This window comes from Vipera berus, assembly GCF_964194415.1.
Source record: "Vipera berus genome assembly, chromosome: 1".
Taxonomy (NCBI): Eukaryota; Metazoa; Chordata; class Lepidosauria; order Squamata; family Viperidae; genus Vipera; species Vipera berus.
The window spans coordinates 57,920,108-57,942,470 of NC_138202.1; the positions used below are offsets into that span (position 1 = coordinate 57,920,108).

Sequence of the window (22,363 nt, forward strand, 5' to 3'; positions counted from 1 at the left end):
CCCAAATCACTTTGCTGTCTCTGGGTCCATGGGTCACGGTCTCCCAGTTTCTAGCCTGATGGCTTAACTACTATAGACCTAGGTTACTCTGATGGGTATTCAACAGGTTGCAAGAGAAGACTAGAAGGCACACTTATGTATCAAAATCCATTCACATATTTGCCTTCAAACTATTAATATGAAATAGTATTTATCTGTCAATAAGATTGGATCCACACAGTGTACAAGCTTTGTTTTGCTTAGGCATTGTTTAATATTCCACCATTTAGTTGATTAATACAGGTAAAACCTTAATTAACAAACTATGTCCTAGGTTCACACAACGCAATTTGCCAAACCTAAAAAAAAAAGACATATTATGGTTTAGCAGAATAGGTCGCCCAATAAATGATTGTGTTGCTGAGAATGTGTAAGGATCCCAGCAAATTTACCACATGCTATAACCACAAGAATTTTTTAATTTTAATTTTATTTTTATTTTTTGGCAAATGACAAGAGGCTCAGAAAATGAGCACAGAGTAAACCAACCAGCTCTGAGAGCACTCAAGTCTTTTTCATTTCCTCCAAAAAACAACAAATTTAATTCTGGAGAACAGTTGTCTGATTCTAGTTACTGTCAGTTTGCACCTCTAGAAGAAGAAAAGTTCTAAGGCAGCTCCTGCACGGAGAATCTGGTTGAGCGACACAAAATGAAAAAAGGAGCAGGAAGGGTGGAAATATATGCATCAGCAAATAAAATATGGATAATTGAGCTTAACAATATTGTAACGTTTGCTCTGAGTTTACGAGTATTTACTGTCGATTTTAACTTAATACCAAACTTCAAAAATTAGTTGTTTTTATACATTTATGTGTATTTCACAATGAATTAAAGCCAAAACTTTGGCAACACTTTACCTATTAGTCAAAACAAAAAACGAGCTGGCATGAATTTTGTACTGGCATAAGCAAAAGGACAAGGGATTGATTCTGAATGTTACATACATGCCAGATCCATCCTGAGAAATACACAATTCCTATTTAATGAATCTATGTAAGACAGAGAGAGGGAGAGAGAAAATCCAGTATTATATAACCTGACCTCCACTCAGTAATAATTTCCCTCCCTCCCTCTCTCTGTATCTCTCCCCCCCATCAATATTGCTCTGGAAGGTTCCCAAATTCCAAAGCTCTCAACAATATTTAGGGGTCTAAATGGGAAGTCTAATTCCATCTGCCAATGACCTCTGTTCCAATTAAATACAACTCTTAGAATTTGTTGAACTCAATTCCAAACTTTTTTTACTACTGTATTTGAGATAAAACAAGCAATTTGGCTCTTCAGAACTTGAATATAAAACTGATTATTATACACAGCAGGCATCTTAATGTTTTATTCATTGCAATCTGCATACATATAAACTTCACCAATATTTAACTCACTGCAGCATTTTCTAAACTTTTATAAGATTACACAAAAAGGAGCTAAGTGTTTGTGTATGTACTTATAGCTTCAGCCAATATATTTGTTACTTTAAAAAATAAAATCACAATGAAAGTGGAGGCCTGATTTATTTAACTTGTCCAATTAGTTCATTACAATTTTAGAGAAATTAAAACTAAACTCCAGTATCTTGAAAACAAAACAAGTCAATGGTAGTTTCTAGCAACCAGTAGTCAAGAAATGCAGAACACATACATTGGAAAATGCTGCTTTTCGTTAAAGTTGTATACTTATAATTACATTATTTCAAAATTCTTAGTCTTGAGTGTAATGTAAAATAATTTGTAAATCATTTAATATAAAATGCCACTCACATGTCTTCTTGGAAATAAGTGCTATAGAGTTCAATGGAACTTACTGTTATGCAGGTGAATATGACTGCTGTTTTAATGTGTTTTGCATGTAACTAAATATATTTATGTTAATTCTATGCATTAAGCTTAGAACAGCATATTACCTACAGTTAAATGTATTCCTTAATAACTAAGTTTAGGATTGCAGCTTACGTTTACAACCCTTTTTACTGATCTTAACGGAGTTAAGGATAACTGTAGCATTGCAGCCTAGTTACACATATTTCTGTAACATACACATGTAATGAAGGTCAGTGTGAGGGATACAGGTCAAATTGAAAGCTGTTGAGCACTATTCACATTGTTAAAAATGCCTGAATTTACAATACTAGTAGTTCATGGTTTGAAACTTCAGAAAACATAAAAGATACAATGAAGTACTCCATTAGCTAAAATGAGTGAGCTAAATTGCTAGATGTCTAGCAATCATGTGTAGGTCCTTTTTGTTACACTATGGTAAGAATCTCATAAATTATTACAAGAAAGCTAGCTTCTAAATACCTCACTGAGAGATTTTCCCGTTATTGAGCCACATCAATTCTGCTTAAGGGGAAATGAATGTGTGCATATAAACACCTAGAGAAGTTAAAACAAAAGCAGCAGGTCAAAAAATGTTGCTGACTGCTCCAAAAAAGGGTCCCAAAGTTTTTAATTTCAGAATTAAAAAAGACAAGCAACACATGTGTTTTTTAAAGCTATAATGTAATTACGGAGATGGTTCAGATTTAAATCGGAGTGTGAATTCAAAATGCTGCCATTGGGTAATAGGTATGCAGACACAGATATATTTATGCCCTGCTGGACTAGGGTGCTATCTTAAAGATAGCTAAGAGCAGCACTGAAGCAAATTGCCTATACTCTTGATATGAGTAGTATATTATTAATGAAAGACATACTAAAATACAAAAAGACAATTCTAAACAGAAATCAAATTTCAACTGTCATTGTGCTAGAGAATAGTCTTTAGGCTGAGAAATTTAAGCCTGGTCTTCAGGAGGAATACGTGGCTTTTCCTGTACAGTTTGATGCTTTTGTCATACCATCTATAGTAGAAAAATAAATTCTTTAGCAACCTAGAAATCATTTACAAAATGCTTGCAATTTATTTTTTTCTTAAAATGCCTTTGTTAAACTAATGGCTATAAATAAAAGCTATTTAAACAGCAGATGATGTAAAACAAATTAATGCTACTACATTTACAGGACAAATTTTATTATTGTATTTATATCCTGTGTGCTTTGAATTGGAATAGAGAATTTTGTTTTTTGTAGAAAAGATAATTACTTGCAAGAATATAACACAAATATCAAGGTAATTTATAATATACAAATATTTTAACAGCAGCCTGGGTTATGGTATCTTAAGTATAATGGTAATGTAAGTCATAACTCTAAGTACAATACCTAGGACATAAAGAAAAAGGCCATTTTTATTTCATAAGGCCCAAGCCTATAAGAACCTTCAAAAAGTTTTTAAAATCAAATTCTTAAATTACCTTAGTATTCAAAAATGTTCTACATACTGAAACTGATAGTAAACAATGAGATGACAATAGCGATAGTAAAGTTTCCCAACTATTTCAGATATTGCAATGGTTTTTTTTTTCTAAAGCTTATTTTCAGGTAAATATATTTTGCAGATGAAAGAAAAAGTTGGTAAGGAAAACTCAGACCTGGATTCAAATTTAATTCTGTTTATAGACCAACTTTTACCCATTCCCTCTCTGAAAATTTGTTAAGAGGTGTAAAATGATCTCTTTAGGGGTATTGGAAATCTGTGTAAGTTGGGATCTCTCCACTGAATCACTTGTATGGATGAAAGGAACCCTTCCATTTGTGGACAGAAGTCTGAGCCAATTCAAATATTTTAAGCCATTCCATTTTTTCCCCACAACTAGCCTTTCATCACATTTATTAACTATCAACTATTAATCAAGAATGATTCAGTAAAGCAGCATTCTTTAACAGAGATATTTGTACCAATATAAAAAAGAAAAATAATTTTAAATGGTGCAAAAGTTATTTTGAAAATATAGTACAACAGCTCACAGAAAAAAAATGAACACAGGTATCTTTTTATATACAAATTTAGATGCTTCAGTACCCAAAGTATTTATTGCTATATATTAGCAATGCTTTTTATACCTTTAGAGGGTCGCAGAAAAATAGATAATAGTGTATATGTTAAATTTATGATCTAGATTGTTTGGTTTAGCAAGTTTACACTACAGCAAAGTTCTCATTTATGTATGAAAAGTTATACAGCCTTATATGAAATCATCAAATTTTCTCTATACTAAATGAATTTCCTAGTGGGAAAAATTAAAATATAGAAAATATATTAGGCTTACCAGACCTTCAATGATCTTTCAAACATGCAGTTTACAGAATTAACAGTATTATAAAAAGTTTCATTAATTAATGCAAATTAAGGGAAAAGTAGATAATCATAACATAATTTGCACAGTGCTTAACTCACTCTTACAATAAGCAGGTCCTTGGTATTGTGCTACAAGAAAAAAAATTCTAAAGCCCTCAACAAAAATATCCACAGGTTTAAGAGAAAAAGAAGTATGGGAATGTGGCATTTATAACAGTGCAGTTTGTTTTTCCAAAATATGTTGCAATGTAGTATAAGTAGTTCATAATTTCCAAATAAGACAAGGTTGTATTTTAGGTGTAGAATAGGACTAAACTAGTATGAAAATGATGGGGAGGGGAGACAATTAAATAACAAAAAACAGCCCTAAAGTGGGCTGTAAGTATTGAATGTTTCATAAATGATTTATTTAATCATAACATTTCTATAGAAAAGTTTTATTCACAATATATTGTGACAAACTGTCACAGAAATGATAGTGATTGCGAGAAATGTTCATGCAACAGCAGCTTTGCACTTTAGTTATTTCTGATTTAAAAAATTAAACCTCTCCAGTCATGCTAATCACATAATTTTGACCTGCAGTGTTATGAACAAGGTGGATAGTGTGACTACAAACAAAAAGTATCTTAGTTTAGGTTCAAATTCTTTCATAATGAAGTTGTCATTGTATCTTGAAACATGCACATCCAGTTTTCCTCCATTGCCAAGCTCTTGACAAATCATCTTCTTGTCAGTTGTTTTATTTAAATAATTCCAAGAGGATCTGCTTGCAACTGTGGTTGTATGAGCTGAGGTTGTAGAGGTGGTGGTAATTGTAGTGGTAAAATTGGGTCCACCATCTGTACTGGATTCGAACCTGGAAGCTGATGTGCTACATTGTCAGACATTTCTGAAATTTCTCCACCATAGAAGAAAAATTGACATTGTTGAATGACTGTTTCTATTACTGACTGAAGGATTTTGGTGGTTGATAGGAACTCCCTGTTTTCAAAGTCAGGTCTCATCAAAGTAGGCCAGAAACATATAGATAAGTTATCTGCAGTCATTAGGTTGGTTCTGCTCTGTTGACTAACTCTATAATATGAATAAAAGCATTGAAGAGTTAATATTTGATTGAAAATGTACCCGAAAATGTTACACAGCATTACATTTAATATATTCAGCAGCTTTTAGACATATCCTGAACATAATGCAAGAATAAGCTAGCCTCAGTCACGTGATCATGCTTAAAATACAAGAAAACAGGCATAATTACCTAGGAACTCCTTAAATCTACTATTTCTCTGGATTAATAGAAAAAGTAGAAAGATCTATAGTCTATTAAAACAGGGAAAATGGATTGTGTAAGCAGTTCATACAAATACACTAGTTCTTGAAGAAAACAACTATCAGCCTCAAATTGGATTCTGCCATTGTGACCATAACAATGAACATCTAATCCACTTTTATACACAGCTTTATTTAAATATGTCTATACTATTTAAATGGTTTACCTTCAACTATGTGCATACACTATCAGAAGTAAAACCACACACTTTAAGGGTGTGTATTCCCTACTGAGGTCTGCACTGACAGGTTTGAAGGCTATGTATAGCACACAATGTCCAAGGCAGGATTACAGGTTAATAGTGAAAGTATGAGGGACATCCCCTCAGCCCAAAAGGTACTTAAAATCCAACTTTGAAGTTCCAACAGCCGCACACACACCCGTTATCGTGTGATCACATTTTGGGTGTTTGAAAACTGGCTTACTTTTATGCTCTTTTGCAGAATCTCAGTCACATAACCATGACTTTCAATTTTATTTTATTTTTTGCCAGTTTCAGTGTTTACATCCAGTTTCTGGCAAAAACACCCAACTGGAATTTACAAAATATAAATTACAGCATTTTTAAGTCAGCATGGGAAGAATACTTTAAGAGATGTTTATCTCTTACACAGAAATTTCCCACAGCAGGTGCTGTTACTATGAAGGGCACATCTCTACTTCTTATCAACTCTGTCGACCTATTGGTAGGCAAGTAAGTAAGCTCTTCCAAAGATAATGTAAATACTGTGTTTAAAGAGATTTATATAAATGTATGCAGTCCTTCAATAATACCCTTTACTGCTACACCAACCCACTGATTCATTAAAACATTTCATGTAATGATGCCTTGCATCATTGGACAATATTGTAATACCCACCTGCTACAGAAATATGGATAAGGCTTTCATAGATATAATTTACAGTTTAATTATTAATAATTACATTTATTGACCATCTTGAGTAAATGGATATGTTTCATGCAAGCATCTTTATGCATAGCAGATTAATATGATTAATCTTTCTGACAAATATTAATGAAGCTATTTATCTGTAATTCATATTTGGCAAAGAAAATACCTGTTGAGATGAGTTATTACATATCTGAACACTTCATAATTCACTGGATGGAATTTTTTCACAATTTCCTTTAATTCATAGAGCCTTTCAGTCTTATCAAGAATTTCTGAAAAAATAAAATATTTCTTTTTCAAATAATAAGCATATACCAGCTCAGTGTACTATTTCTACTTTTGGGACCTAGTATGTGTTGAGACACTGTTATGAGGAATATTAACCTATGTTAATGTAATAGCCAATCATTAAGTTTTTCTCATATGTAGGGGGCAGTAATAAAACTAATTTCTTACCCAATGAGTGGGCAAACATTTGAAGGAAAAAATCTAAAGTAACATAAGAGCAGTGGTGCCGAAGTGGTTAGAATGCAGTACTGTAGGTTAACTCACTGCTCACTCCAGGAGTTGGATTCTGGGTGGCTCAAGGTTGGCTTAGTCCTCCATCCTTCCAAGGTCAGTATTGGGGCAATATACTGACTGTGTAAATCGCTTAGAGAGGTCTGTAAAGCACTGTGAAGTGGTGTATAAGTCTAAGTGCTATTGCTATATTTTCTATTGAATAAATGTATGTGAACAAATTGCTAATTTTTCCACTTCTGTCTCTATAAATGACAATCCTCGGGAGATGTGCATTGTGCAGGATCTGTGGAAGACTTCAAACAACAGTGCAATCATGCTATCAATGAAGTCCATTCCACTGGTGGGCAGAGAAGTTTGATTTCACCCCTTAAATAGGCAGCGTTCACTAGTTTTCAGTTTAGTATGGTATAGTAAAAATACAAATAATAAAATATAATAGGGCAAAATAGTGTTTAGGACTAGAAGGGTTAATCAATCAAATGTTTGCATGTGAAGCTTTCTGTGGTTACCTGGAATATAGAGGCATATAAAAGAAGTCCTGAAATAGGAAATATAAGGGGGGAAATCCCATAAATCCTCAGAAGGCACCAAACAGGTTGAAATGAATAATCTAATACAGAGTATAGTAGGAAAGAGATAGAAAATGGTTATCCATAACATGTACTCCATGAAAAGAAAAAAAATTACTTACTTGATGCTTCAACTAATTCTGGATGAAGTGAATAAGGAATTAAAGGATCTGGGAGATCTGCAAAGAAAGCTTTAAGAGCTCCTGCCACAGCATTTACTGTTACATCCATAGATTCCAGACTAATATTGTGATCTACAAAGCAGCATGAAACAATGTATTAGGAATGCAAAAAGTTCTACTATACATTTCTCAAGAGAATTCATGTACTATAAACACAAAACAATCATTAATTTTCAATTTAAAATATTCTTTCATAAGTATTATTACTAAGCCCTTCCTGTATCTATGGGTTTCATGTTTCCTATGTGAAGAATTTTCTGTTACAATTTCACTCTTATTTTTCTAATTTATCAAGATTGCTAGACGATTAGTTGTTCCACACAATTTTATATCAGTTACAAATCTGATGTTAATGAAGGAAATGCTTAACTTACTAATGAGTACAAAACCAAGGACTGAATTTTGTGGCAAACCACATATGCCTGACTCTGGTTTAATGAGGAACCAGGAAGCTGTTTAAAATCACTGAATTTATGATCTGCTTTAGATATTTTACAGGTAAGTCTCAAGATCAGTATGAACTCACTTTCCCATTTTTTAAAGCACCTTTTTTCTTGCCCAGTCATTTGGAATTTCCCCAAGATTTTTCAAATATGATACATAAATGTTCAGACAAACCATAAACAAGCTTCTTCAAAATTTATAACGTAGTTTCATCATGACCTTCAAATTTAGGTAATCAAAACTGAAGTTATATGGAATGTCTTCCTTTTAATTTTATTTAAAATATATTTAAATAAGCTATTTTTATTGTTCTTAACATCTTTTGTCAACGTCAAGTTACCTTCTTCTGACAGCCTTTCTGTAGTGGTGGGCTACTATCTACTATTTATAATGACATCTACTTCCTGCAGGTATTCTTTTTTGTTGTGAGATTTTCATTAAGCTTCTGAGTGACCATTTATTTTTTTCAGAACTACAGATATCAACAACTCATTCCGGGACCAAGGTTACAACAATTTTACAACTAATTTACAACCACTTATGACATTCACATGGTCTGTCAGTTATATGATTGCCATTATAGTTAGTACGCATTGTCCTGTTATCTGATCTGTTGTTTTTCTCTCACATCACACCTTGAAAAATAGAGAGAATGAAGAAATGATTAGAAAAAAGTAAGCAGGTACACAACGGGGAATACATAATGCAATATAGCTGGTGTAACCTCCATTGTAACCTCTGCTTACTGTACTCTCTTCTAATCCTGTCCCCAATCTTTCTTTCTCTGCGGGGAGGAAGGGAGACATTGCCTACAGAAATCACTTGGCAGGACCTTCTTTTTGAGGGGGATAGGGAGAAGAAGGATTGCTACTGGCATGTGAAGGAGGAAGAGGACAGGGAATTGCCAGAGCACGTTAGGCAACAGTGGGGGTGGAGCAGAGAGAAGCATGCCAAATTTGTTTTGAGGAAAACTTTCACTGAGAATGGGCTGGGACTCTCAACTGCCAGCACCAACCAGCACGCTGCTTTCAATGTGTATTCTTCATGGTGTGCCTGGTTACTCTTTTCTAATCCATTTCTCTCCAAGGAATGCAAAGATAAACATTAACTTCCCTTCTTGTTCATTATCCAGCACTGAGGTGAGCATTCAAAAGGACGGGAGTGTGATTAAAAGCCAAACCAAAGCCAGAGTTGTGAAATTGATTATTCTCTTTAGTTTTGGATGATAAGCAGAGATGCAGTCAAGTGATTTTCTACTTAGCAACTGCTTTATTTATCTAGGGGAGGGCAGGGGAGGAGAGAGGCTGGGCCTAGTATGTGGGAGGAGAAGATAGTTAAGCTCCTGTATTCCTTTGACTTCTGAGGCTAAAATATAATGAAAGCTCAAGAAAATGAAAATATTCTTCTGACTATATGAAGCTTACCACAATGGACGAGGAAAAACATGTCTGTCTGAAGGCTGCTATGCTTTTGGCTCTTGCTTCTATTGCAATTTCATTGTGTTATAATTCGATAGTAACATATAATAAGTGGTAGAATTTTCAGATAACACATGGTCCCAGAAATATATTTATATAGTATATATTTCATATAATACTTAATACTTTTTTGACTTTGATTGGTACTATTATTTTAGTGTTTTTCTTAATAAATTCTAGTGATTTTATTGGTTTATTGTATATTAGTTCTTCTGGGCCAGGGGTTGCAAATCAAGCCTACAAATGAACATGAATCTACTGTGTTTTGTAAAATGGTACCCATCACCACAGTAAAAGAAAATGGTGGGCTATATTTTGCCCAACTTAAGGAACTTAAAAGGGTTGGAATAGGAACATTTCACCGCATGGAAGCTTTGCATTCCAACCACTATTCTCAAAAGTATCCCAAACTCTAAATTTGAACAATGCAATATTTGATTATTTGGGAGGCTATAAAAGGAATGCTACAAACAGTCTATTTTATTATAAATTTCACAGGGTGTAAGAAACATTATGCAGAAAAAGAGGCTTTGAAATTGAGTAAAATAACTTAAAGTATTATATATCAGCAGACCAACACATACAGCTAACATATTAAACTAGTTTTTAATACACTTATATATTCACGTTATTCAATTTCTATGATTATTTACAAGAAAGAGTATCTCAGAAGAGTGTGAAATACTGCACTAAAACATTACCTAGTTATAACTATGTAATCATAACAAAGATCCCCATTACCTTGGTCAAATTGCTTTTGAATATTGTCTTGATCTGTTTTATTACCACTAACACGATAGAGACCTTCAGTACACAGACCTTTGGGAAAAGGAAGAAAACATCAAAGGATGGAAATCACTCACTTAGTAAAAAAAAAATCTTCCAGCAAAAATTTTATGAATATTAAATATTTTGTCTTGATCTGTTTATAATTTATGAGATCAGGGATAGTGAAATGCAAAAAAATATGAATGCAATTATACTTTTAATATTAAAAGTATATGTGGCCACTCATAATCTATAGATGCAACCCAAGTGATATTGTGGCAGAAGGTAAAGGTGTCAACCTTACTTCAATACATGATAATGTGTTTTAGAAAATGGAAGTATATTTCCTTTCTTTAACTGAAAACTGAAAGTGAGGAGCTGATGACCTGGTCCACCTTCATACGGTACATAAAAAGAGAATTTTGCAATCCTACAAACTTTACCTACTTATTACAGATAGTCCTTGACACTAATAGGGACCAGAATATATGTAGCACCACCTGAAGCACATATTTGCCTGCAGTCCACAATGCCTGTTTGTAGCCCTCACCAACATCTGACACTACCTAGCATTCATCACATCCATTCCCCTCACAGCACCCCTCCTGCATTCTTTGCCTAGGACTTTGCCTCTTCCTGGCTTAATGACCCATGCAGTTTTAAAGTTATGATGGCAACCAGCACTGCCATCGCTAAGTAATGTGGTCATTATGATACTGTCCTTTACCACCTCATTGCTTAGCAATGGCAGTCATGAGGAGTATCTATATTTAGTATCTTTTTAAAAAAACACAGGCTTTTTAAAATTATTTTTGCAACCTCAACAAATCTTTTATGCTGCAGTACAATTTGGATTGTTTTCCTCAAGAAATAAATCACAAGTATTTTTGACTCATTTGTTATTGGGTTTTATTTATTTAGTTTTAAGACTTGTGTGGAAGTACTAAAGGCCAGATTAGGTCATATTTATGTTAAAAGATTTAAAATGCAAAAGATTCACAAACATTTAAGTACCACTGTATGCAGGAGAAGATGAAATCTCCTTTTGTCCTTTCACTACATTTGAGCAGCCAACTAGTTAATATTTTAGAAACAAATGTGTGGCTTTGTCCATGTAGAATTGTGCAAAATTTTCTCTTTTACCAGAATCAAATTAATTGTTGTTATGTAATTTTGAAAGTCTTACTTGTTCCTCATTTAGAACTTTATATTGTTTTAATAAAGAAATAATAATGTGAATTAAAAACTACAATGATGTATTTAAGAGGAAAAAATACTTGATAATTTTTCTTGTAAAAAATCAGTATAGTCTTTGTTGTTGTTAGTTGCGAAGTCGTGTCCGACCCATCGTGACCCTATGGACAATGTTCCTCCAGGCCTTCCTGTCCTCTACCATCTTCTGGAGTCCATCTAAGCTCACGCCTACTGCTTCAATGACTCCACCCAGCCACCTCATTCTCTGTCGTCCCCTTCTTCTATTGCCCTCAATCTTTCCCAGCATTAGGCTCTTCTCCAATGAGTCCTTCCTTCTCATTAGGTGGCCAAAGTATTTGAGTTTTAGCTTCAGGATCTGGCCTTCTAAAGAGCAGTCAGGGTTGATCTCCTCTAGGACTGACCGGTTTGATCGCCTTGCAGTCCAAGGAACTCGCAGGAGTCTTCTCCAGCACCATAGTTCAAAGGCTTCAATTCTTCGGCGCTCAGCCTTTCTTATGGTCCAGCTTTCACTGCCATACATTGCAACTGGGAAGACCATAGCCTTGACTATACGCACTTTTGTTGACAGGGTGATGTCTCTGCTTTTTAGTGTGCTGTCTAGATTTGCCATGGCTTTCCTCCCCAGGAGCAAGCGTCTTTTAATTTCTTGGCTACAGTCCCCATCTGCAGTGATCTTGGAGCCCAGGAAAATAAAATCTGTCACTACCTCCATTTCCTCCCCATCTATTTGCCAGGAATTGTGAGGGCCAGATGCCATGATCTTGGTTTTCTTAATGTTTAGTTTCAACCCAACTTTTGCACTCTCCTTCTTCACCCGCAACAAGAGGCTCTTTAGTTCTTCTTCACTTTCTGCCATTAGAGTGGTATCATCTGCATATCTTAGGTTGTTGATGTTTCTTCCGGCAATCTTAATTCCAACTTTTGATTCATCTAGCCCTGCCTTTCTAATGATGTGCTCTGCATATAAGTTAAATAGGCAAGGCGACAGTATACAGCCTTGCCGGACTCCTTTCCCAATTTTGAACCAATCAGTGGTTCCGTGTCCAGTTCTCACTGTTGCTTCTTGGCCCGCATATAGATTTCTCAAGAGACAAATAAAATGGTCTGGTATGCCCATCTCTTTAAGGACTTGCCACAGTTTGTTATGATCCACACAATCAAAGGCTTTAGCACAGTCAATGAAGCAGAAGTAGATGTTTTTCTGGAACTCTCTAGCTTTCTCCATGATCCAGCGTATGTTAGCAATTTGATCTCTAGTTCCTCTGCCTCTTCGAAATCCTGCCTGTACTTCTGGTAGTTCTCGATCCACATACTGCTGGAGTCTAGCTTGTAGAATTTTAAGCATAACTTTACTAGCATGAGAAACGAGTGCAATGGTGTGATAGTTTGAACATTCTTTGGCACTGCCTTTCTTTGGAATTGGAATGTAAACTGATCTTTTCCAATCCTGTGGCCACTGTTGAGTTTTCCAAATTTGCTGGCAAATTGAGTGTAGCACTTTTACTGCATCGTCTTTTAAGATTTTGAATAGCTCAGCTGGAATACTGTCACCTCCACTAGCTTTGTTGTTGCTCAGCTTTTCTAAGGCCCACTTCACTTCGCATTCTAGGATGTCTGGCTCGAGGTCAGTGACCACCTCATTGTGATTATCAGGGACGTTAAGCTCATTCTTGTATAGTTCTTCTGTGTAATTTTGCCACCTCTTCTTAATCTCTTCTGCCTCTGTTAGGTCCCTGCCATTTTGGTCCTTTATCATGCCCATTTTTGCATGAAACGTTCCTTTCATCTCTCCAATTTTCTTGAAAAGATCTCTGGTCCTCCCTATTCTATTGTTTTCTTCTATTTCTTTGCATTGTTCATTTAAGAAGGCATTCTTATCTCTTCTAGCTATTCTCTGGAATTCTGCATTTAATTGGGCATATCTTTCTTTTTCTCCCTTGCCTTTCGCTTCCCTCCTTTCCTCAGCTATTTGCAAAGCTTCCTCAGACAGCCATTTTGCTTTCTTGCATTTCTTTTTCTTTGGGATGGTTTTGGTTGCTACCTGTTGTACAATGTTGCGAACCTCTGTCCATAGTTCTTCAGGCACTCTGTCTATCAGATCTAATTCCTTAAATCTATTTGTCACCTCTACTGTATATTCAACAGGGATATGATTTAATTCATACCTGACTGGCCTAGCGCTTTTCCCTTTCTTTAATTTAAGCCTAAACTTTGCAACAAGAAGCTCATGGTCTGAGCCACAGTCAGCTCCTGGTCTTGTTTTTACTGACTGTATAGAGCTTCTCCATCTTTGGCTGCAGAGCATATAGTCAATCTGATTTCTGTGTTGACCGTCTGGTGATGTCCATGTGTAAAGCTGTCTCTTGGGTTGTTGGAAAAGAGTGTTTGCTATGACCATCGTATTCTCTTGACAAAATTCTATCAGCCTGTGCCCTGCTTCATTTTGTACTCCAAGGCCAAACTTGCCTGTTATTCCAGTTATCATTTGGCTTCCTACTTTAGCATTCCAATCCCCCATGATGATAAGGACATCATTTCTGGGTGTTAGTTCTATAAGGTGCTGAAGGGCTTCATTGATCCGGTCAATTTCATCCTCTTCAGCACCGGTGGTTGGGGCATAGACTTGGACTACTGTGATATTGAATGGTTTGCCTTGGATTCGAACTGAGATCATTCTGTCATTTTGAGGATTGTATCCCAGTATTGCTTTTCCTATTTTTTTATTGACTATGAAGGCTACTCCATTTCTTCTGAGGGATTCTTGCCCGCAGTAGTATACCTGATGGTCATCTGAATTAAATTCACCCATTCCTGTCCATTTTAGTTCGCTGATACCTAAGATGTCAATGTTTAGTCTTGTCATCTCTTGTTTGACGACGTCCAGCTTTCCTTGATTCATGGATCTTACATTCCAGGTTCCTATGGAGAAAAAATCTTTACAGCATTGGACTTTCCTTTCACCACCAGACATATCCACAGCTGAGCGTCCTTTCGGCTTTGGCCCAGTCGCTTCATTCTTTCTGGCGCTACTAGTACTAGCCCTCTGTTCTTCCCCAGTAGCATATTGGACGCCTTCCGACCTGAGGGGCTCATCTTCCAGCGTCATATCGTTTTGCCTTTTGGTACTGTCCATAGGGTTTTCATGGCAAAGATACTGGAGTTGGTTGCCATTTCCTTCTCCAGTGGATCACGTTTTGTCAGAACTCTCTGCTATGACCTGTCCGTCTTGGGTGGCCCTGCACGGCATAGCTCATAGCTTCATTGAATTACGCAAGCCCCTTCGCCACGACAAGGCAGTAATCCATGAAGGGGGTATAGTCTTTAATTCACATTATTTCTTTATTAAAATAATATAAAGTTCTAAAGAGGAACAAGTAAGACTTTCAAAATTATTTAACAGCAAGAATAAATATTTAAATATAATGTTTCTTACCTGTATCTTCAATAAACTGCACACACTTCTCAACAAAGAGAGGAATAGATTTTTCAGGTGTAACCAGATCTTGTAGGGGCATCCCAAAGTAATTACTTTCCCAGTTTCTACGAGTTGGCGGATTGAATGTCTTTGTTTTCTTTTTTTGCTGCAATAATGGCCAAGAATATTAGCTATTGAAATAAACATTCCCTAATAACTACATGTTATTAGAAAGGCAATTTTTCATATTATGATCTTCATTTTGAAGGTATATTATTAATGATATCCTACATCAGTCTGTTTCCAGAGCAAGGATCCTGAATCTTTCTTAGAGCATGATGCAAAAAATAGCTACTGGTTAATTTCTCATTCACAAAATTACTGTTGAGGACAACATAACCAAAGTACTATTTACCTGAATGGTACTTCTCTTCCCACATCTAATCCTTATTTATGAACTTCATACTACTTAATGCTCGTGTCTTATATGTAAGCTTTTGTTGGACAGATTTGTTTATTAATTTAGAATATTTATATAGCCACTGAACCTAAACAATTGTTACTCTGGATAACATATGTAAAATATCCCTCCCCCAAAAAACACTATGAGAAATTAAAAAATCTCAAGCATTTCAGTTACGAAAGAAGACTGTGAAAGCTTATTATAAGCTTTTTTGCCTTTTGAATTGAAATTATAAAATGCATTCACTTCCGATTTTGGTAGAATAAGATAATAACATACCACCTCAGCTTTTTACTTTTACATTATCATTATACCTGCTGACATTAATATGAGATATATAATCAGACATAATATAAATTCTCCTTATCTTCTGGAACAGAATGCTACATTTCAACCTTCAATACACATATAAAAGACATTATATATAAAATAGTATCTCAAATAATACAACTAAAATGGTTAAAAGTTTGTTAAAAAGAATTGTTATAGCAATAGTATTGCCAGAAAACAGAAAGCAAACTCCACCAGTATCAGCTTGCCAAATACCAAAAATTGGGAAGACTTGACCAACTAAAAATATTCAAACTTGGAATTTCCTGAAGTTAGGTACTTTAATAATGTCAGTTTACTAAACCATTAAAAGGCTATTTGAATAAACAGTCCTAAATTTAAAGACCTTTTGTCATTTCTACAAATTAATAAATTAAAATATTGGCTCATAATTTATGGCATATTTTAAACATTCAATTCCACTTATTTTCTTTTTAAAAAATGCATTTTTAAAAGTGAATATCTTGATTATTTTTAATGTGAGTTAAACAAGATTACTATTGTATCTTTGTACTTAATCTCACAAGCCAGGCAACTTGATAACAATGTTATTCCATTCTGTAGTTATCCTATATGAGCTAGAGAGTGACAGATTTTAGAGTTTATGGTTGTTAGCATATGGATGTTCATGATTGTTTTTTTGTTTTTATACCCTGTACTTAGCTCTGGGAAGTCGAGAGGGGGGAGGGGGGAGGGGTAGGGAGGGATGGGTACGGGAGGGGGAGGGGGGATTGTTAAAGATAAAATGTATGTTAAAACTTTTCAATAAAAAAAACAAAAAAAAACAATGTTATTCCATTCAAATAAAGCAGGGGGAAAAAACATTTATGTCCAACTGGGTGGGGATTTGGAAGCCTTAAACATAAAATGTGTCTCCTTTGCCAAATGACACATTTTAATATACCAGGAAATTTTAAATATTTCCTTCCAGAGATATTATTCTTTCACCTCAATAGCTGGGTGTGTATTGGGTATATGTGTGTGTAGGCATTTTGTGTGTGTTATACGTATTCACACACAGACACACAAACATGCATTTTATGCAATTTATATATCACCTCAATTTCCAAGGGCACTATCCGGAATACACGATTTAAATGGTGTGAATATTACTTCTCATTTCAATTCTATTCCTGACAACACACACAGCTGTTGTGAATCTTAACAGCTGCTAAGTTAAGGTAAAAACAGTGCAGGGCTATGGCCCATTTCTAAGACTGTATCTTAAAAAACATTGTTAAAATGTACTAATGTTTTCTAAATAAATATTGGGTTCCTAATCTTCATAAATTCTTCCTGTGCTCAAGATTAAAAAAAATAACTGTATAGGAAGTGTAAAACCTGAAAAGATAAATCCCTTGCTTTATTTACTTATTATTTTTTATTAAATCTTCGCTGGCCATCTCACTGTGAGGCAACGTGAAGCAACTTTTTATGTATATCACATTCTTTTATCTCATTGTCTACCAATTTTACTTAAGGCACAACAATTTTAAAACCATTTCAATCAAGCAAACCTATTAAAGGTACAAACAATGCCTGGGAAACACTAGAAAATACTGTCTAGATTAGATTTCACCAACCCCGCCACCCAGATCCATGGACTGGCACCAGTCCATGGTATGCCAGAAACCAGGCCGCGCAAGCAGCCTGCAAAACCATGCCCCCTCCGGTCGACGGAAAAACCTCTCTCCACAGAACCGGTGCTTGGTGCCCAAAAGGTTTGGGGCCCCTGGTCTAGATGATGAAAAGTTTCACTTTTTAGTCACAATAAGACATTTCTCCACAGAATAAAAAGTTCTTCTGAACAAATGTTTTTCCAAAACCAAATGCTAGACACTTCATAAAATATGCAAATGAGTTCCATATTTAAGAAAAATACCACTAATCCAATTAAGCACACACTGATTTGTCTTTTGAAGGAATAAACCCAACTCCCTTCCTTCTCCAAAATCATAAATGTATATCTAGGTGTTGCTTAGAATAAATACAAGTATGTTGAATTTTGGAAAAGGCTGTTTTCCTATATCCTTTAAATGTTTGCATTGTATACATTCAGTTCAAAATAAAAATGGTAATTCAGATCTGGCCTGTAACTTTCATTGACATATACAATACTACATAATCTCCTGAACATTATCCAACAATAAAGTAGCAATAAAAATTTTGCACTTAATACCTAGATCTGATTTTGCTTCTTTGAATAGAAGATAGAAACAAATTATAATCTGAGCTTTGTATTTAACACCAATATAATGTAAATTTTAATGTATCAATGCAACAATCAAGTGGAAAAAATATCAAGGAAAAGCCATCAAAACTGATAGGTCAAGCTACTGTAAATAAACAGAGAATAAACCCACACTCAGTGATGATGTTACCTCATTGGGTAATGAAATGTCTATAAGGAAACAACCAAAGAGGTTTGCCACTTAATAGTAAAAGAAAAAAGTAGTCAACTGGGCTAATAAATTTGACTTAACTTTAACTGGTTCAACGCCAAATTATTTTCTCAGAAAATTTACTTGGGTATCACCACAGTCAACTGTTTTCTAATTTCAAACACACTTTTTGCTAACCTTGTGCTTTTAAAGTTGCTTCATATAGTAACAAATGGCATTTTTTTTCTAAACCACAATTCAGTAAGAAACAAGTTTAAGCCAAGCCAAATTAGTTAATACTGCTAAGGTTGCAAGGATCAGAAATGGACCCCATTTATATCATACAGTTTATATATAATTCTGTTATGCTGACAAATTTTCATGTCTTAAAAAAGCAGCATTTTGACTGTATTTAAAACATTTTTAAAACTTACTTTCTTGTCTTCTTTCACTTTCTGAGTTTTCTTCTTCATCTTTTTATCATCCAGCTCTTGATCAGATGTAATTGCAGGGTTATCAATGCCACCTTTCCATGTTTCCACAGGGGATAAAAGTGGATCTTCTTCACTGCCACGATGTCTTCCTTTTCTTTTTGCTTTAGACATTGTAAAAGCTTCATCATCACTTGCATCTGAATGTGCTCTTCTATAGTAAGACTTGGCTTTGCTGAACAATGTTTTAGATTTATATTTATATTTTGAAGGCCGTCTTTCTCCATGGGTCTTTGAAATTCTGTCAGGAAATCCATTTTCTTCATCTCCTTGGGCATTATTTATAATAGAGGAATTTCGAAATTTAATCATACGATTCTGACTATCCTCTGGAGTTATGTAGGTATCATCAGCAACACCCCTGTGCTTAAAAATAGTGTCTATAGGTTCAGCATAGTTATCAGATTGTTCAAGATCATCAGATGGTGCCAAAATCATTCTAGTTTGTTTTTTGGGGTATTGTTTACCAATACCTGCCTCAATGGTTTTTAATAGATTTGGATCTAGTTTTTTCACATTTGTCTTGGTTACAATTGGTTTTGGCTTTATAGGAGGAGGCACTTTGTGGTTGCGTTCATGATCATGACAATTAGGTGTACTATGAATGGGATATTCATTACCTTCTACATCCAAACGGTATTTTGAGCGATCGGGTGCTGGGAGTAACTGTACCTCATCTCCAATTGGACTATAAGGTGGTGGGGCTTCAGTATCATCTTCTGAATCTGGGTAACAGTTGTAAGCAAGAGAACTTGCTCTAGGAGAATGCAAGAAAACATCTTCATTTGTGTGTGTTGTCTCTCGTGTACTATCAGAGATATAAGAATTTTCAATCATGCTTTTCTTCTCCAAGACTTCACTAAAGAACAAGGTGAAAACCTCAGTCTGACGGTGATATTGAGATAACGAATACAGAGCTGTAAATTTAGCACTAATCTCAGTTGCTATATGTTCACCTTCAGTCATCAATTCTTTGATAGCCTCATTCTCAAAGAAGTCTGCCTGACTGTCAGTAACAGCTACTAATTGTACAGGAATAGTATCTTGCACTTCTGAAAGAAATGCTCGAAGCATTCCCATAGATGCTTTCCGTTTAGCAGAATACACTAGAATATAGCCATGAACAAGTTCATCTTTTCTTACACCAATTGACGAATGATATGATAATATTGTAATTTGTATTCGCCTCCGTTTTTCACCTATAATTTTATCTAGCATCAGGGAATTATTCTGACCAGCCTGAGCAGCACTACAAGAATGAGAATCAAGGAAAGGAGAAAGAATAAGATCTATACTGAATGGATCTCCACACATAGCACACATAACAATTCTTAAGTCAGCTTCTGAAAGATCTTTAATTGAAGGAATAGGACTTACAACATCAAAATTGTGTTTAACTGCATCCAGAACATTCCTCAATGCTTGCTTTATCTGAGCCTCATTAAATTTACGTGGATAAGTACCAGCAGGCACATCGATAAAAGGACACTGCAACTTGTTTGCTAACTGCTGTCCCTGATGTCTCAGAATAGGTAAATTTTTGCTAACACTTTCTCGTTGATTGGCCAATATTAGAGTAAATGGAAGGTTGGCCATATACTTGTCTCTTCTTATCTGAGAAGCTTCAGTCCTGATTTTTCCAATGGAGTCACCAATAAAATTAAGTGATTCAATTGAACTAAACACACAGAAATATCCATGAGGTTTGAAGGCTGAAGTCCATAATTGGCTTAGAAGGTAAGGTGACTTAGCATCTACTGGTCTGAGATCAAGTTCATATATTTTCCCATCTAAGGCATATTCATCATCAGTTGACTGTGTCCGAATCTCATTTGCCAATTCTTGTGCAAGACCATCTTTACCCAAAATGAAAATATTAACTTTATCGATGTTGGCACTATCATGATAAAAATTTAAACGACCATGGTCCAATTGCAGGAGGCTTCTAGCAAGTAAATGTTCTACTTTAATGTCCATACAGCTTTGGCCACTGAGACATGTTTCTTTAGTGGGATGATATACAAAACCTATATGTTTAAGCAAAAGTGACTCTCTATCAGGTGCAAGTTTCTGTAAAGCTTTGTATCTAGGCTCTTCACTAAGAACTGCATGAATTTCACTCATTTTATCAGAACTAGGTGTTGCATTCAAATCCAGGTCATAAAAGAGTTCTGAATGTTCAAACAGCATTTCCTGAAATTCCTCTTTGGCTTTTTCGACTATTTCCCGTTGATGCCTAGTATATACTTCTTTACTGTCAGCTTCTGTAATATATTTAAAAGCTTCATCTTCCATTACAAAACACATAACTTCCTCCCAGGGTTGCCCAGGAGAAATGAACTGAATTTTTTCAAGTGTTTTTTTGAACTTTTCCTTCATTTCAACTCTCCTTTTTTCTGATATTAAATGTTGCACATGATTTTGATATACCTTTTCAGCTTCAAGTGTGCTCAAAAGGTCAAATGGAATTCTCCTGTCATTTACTTTGTCTATATGGTCAGTTTCATGCCAGGGCGTTTTTTCCAGCACCACAAAGAATAAATGGAAATCTTGTTTTTTTTCCATTAATTTCAAAGCTTCAAGCCAACTCAAATGTTCGATCTCTTCGAGGTTTGACAGAAGTGTGTTAAAAGCTCTTGGTAATGTATTAATATATTCATCTCTTCTTTTTCTTATATGCTCTTGCTTAAGCTGCTCAATGTGTTTTGAAAATGTATTCTGGGCTTTGTTTGTTCCCTCTAAATTAATGTAATCCTCATAATCAGGATGATTTTTCAGTTTGTTACTAACAGTTTTCCATGTGGCATGATAGTCTCTCACAGTCTGCACAAGTTTCTCAAACTTATCTGTTGATGTCACAACAACTTGTCTTTGTGTTTTGTAGGCATCTAAATAAGGGATTATTTTAGGCTTGCCACGAGTTTTATCCATCATTTGTATCAGTGCAGTGAAACACGTCTCCACATTGACATTGAATCTTGCAGATGTTTCTACTACAAGAAGGTTCTTCTTATTTGAAGCAAAAGCCTGAACTTCTCGTAAATAATGGTCCACACATTCATCACATTTAGTTGCTGCTATAATTATAGGTTTTTTAGATTTTGAAAGCTGAATATAGAGGTTATTTACAAATTTAAGTTGGTCATCAAACTTCCTATTGCATCCTTGGCTTACATCAATACATAATAAAAATCCATCGATACTTAGCTTTCCTTCAGGCATTTGCTTTTGCTCAAAGTCTTGTTCTAATCCAAGTTGATCTGTGCAAATATACATAAGTTTTTCTGCTGACTGCAATTTAGTTGCAGCTGCACGCTTTATATATGGTTGTAAGTTTGTACTACGATGAGGCAGAAATGTCTGATCATCAATGAACTCAGTTTGTTCAATAACATGAATTTTGCAATCTACTCCATCCTCTCCACACTGTATTACATCACCCCAATATAAAAAGTGATCATTATTAACAACACGACCACCAAAGTCAATTGTGCTAAGCACAGAGGTATGTTCAGGGTAATATTCATCTGCTTTTGACCGCACAAATCTATTGCACAAACATGATTTTCCAACTCCACAGTTTCCTTTGTCTTTTTCAGTCCCAGAAAGTCCAACCACACTAACAGCATAGGCTGGGGGACGAGGCTCTTTGTTCTTTGCCATCAT

The 22,363-nt window shown here is 35.1% G+C and overlaps 1 protein-coding gene across 3 annotated transcripts; it reads right to left on the bottom strand.

Annotated features, from left to right (window-relative positions):
• Window positions 1-4,637: 4,637 nt before the first annotated feature.
• Window positions 4,638-22,363, bottom strand: ARHGAP5 (Rho GTPase activating protein 5; the record flags this gene model as incomplete). 3 transcript variants are annotated; one of them, XM_081329432.1, is made up of 6 exons in its annotated part: window positions 4,638-5,293; window positions 6,606-6,711; window positions 7,653-7,784; window positions 10,376-10,453; window positions 15,051-15,198; window positions 18,641-22,363. In XM_081329432.1, 6 exons carry the CDS (start codon window positions 22,361-22,363, stop codon window positions 4,963-4,965), a joined length of 4,518 nt encoding a protein of 1,505 aa, XP_081185558.1. In that variant the 3' UTR covers window positions 4,638-4,962. The 3 variants fall into 3 exon arrangements, 1 of the variants encoding a protein (XP_081185558.1); XR_014026645.1 differs by lacking the exon at window positions 7,653-7,784 and adding an exon at window positions 7,471-7,571 and having other exon boundaries at window positions 5,059-5,293; XR_014026646.1 differs by lacking the exons at window positions 4,638-5,293; window positions 6,606-6,711 and adding an exon at window positions 8,497-8,791.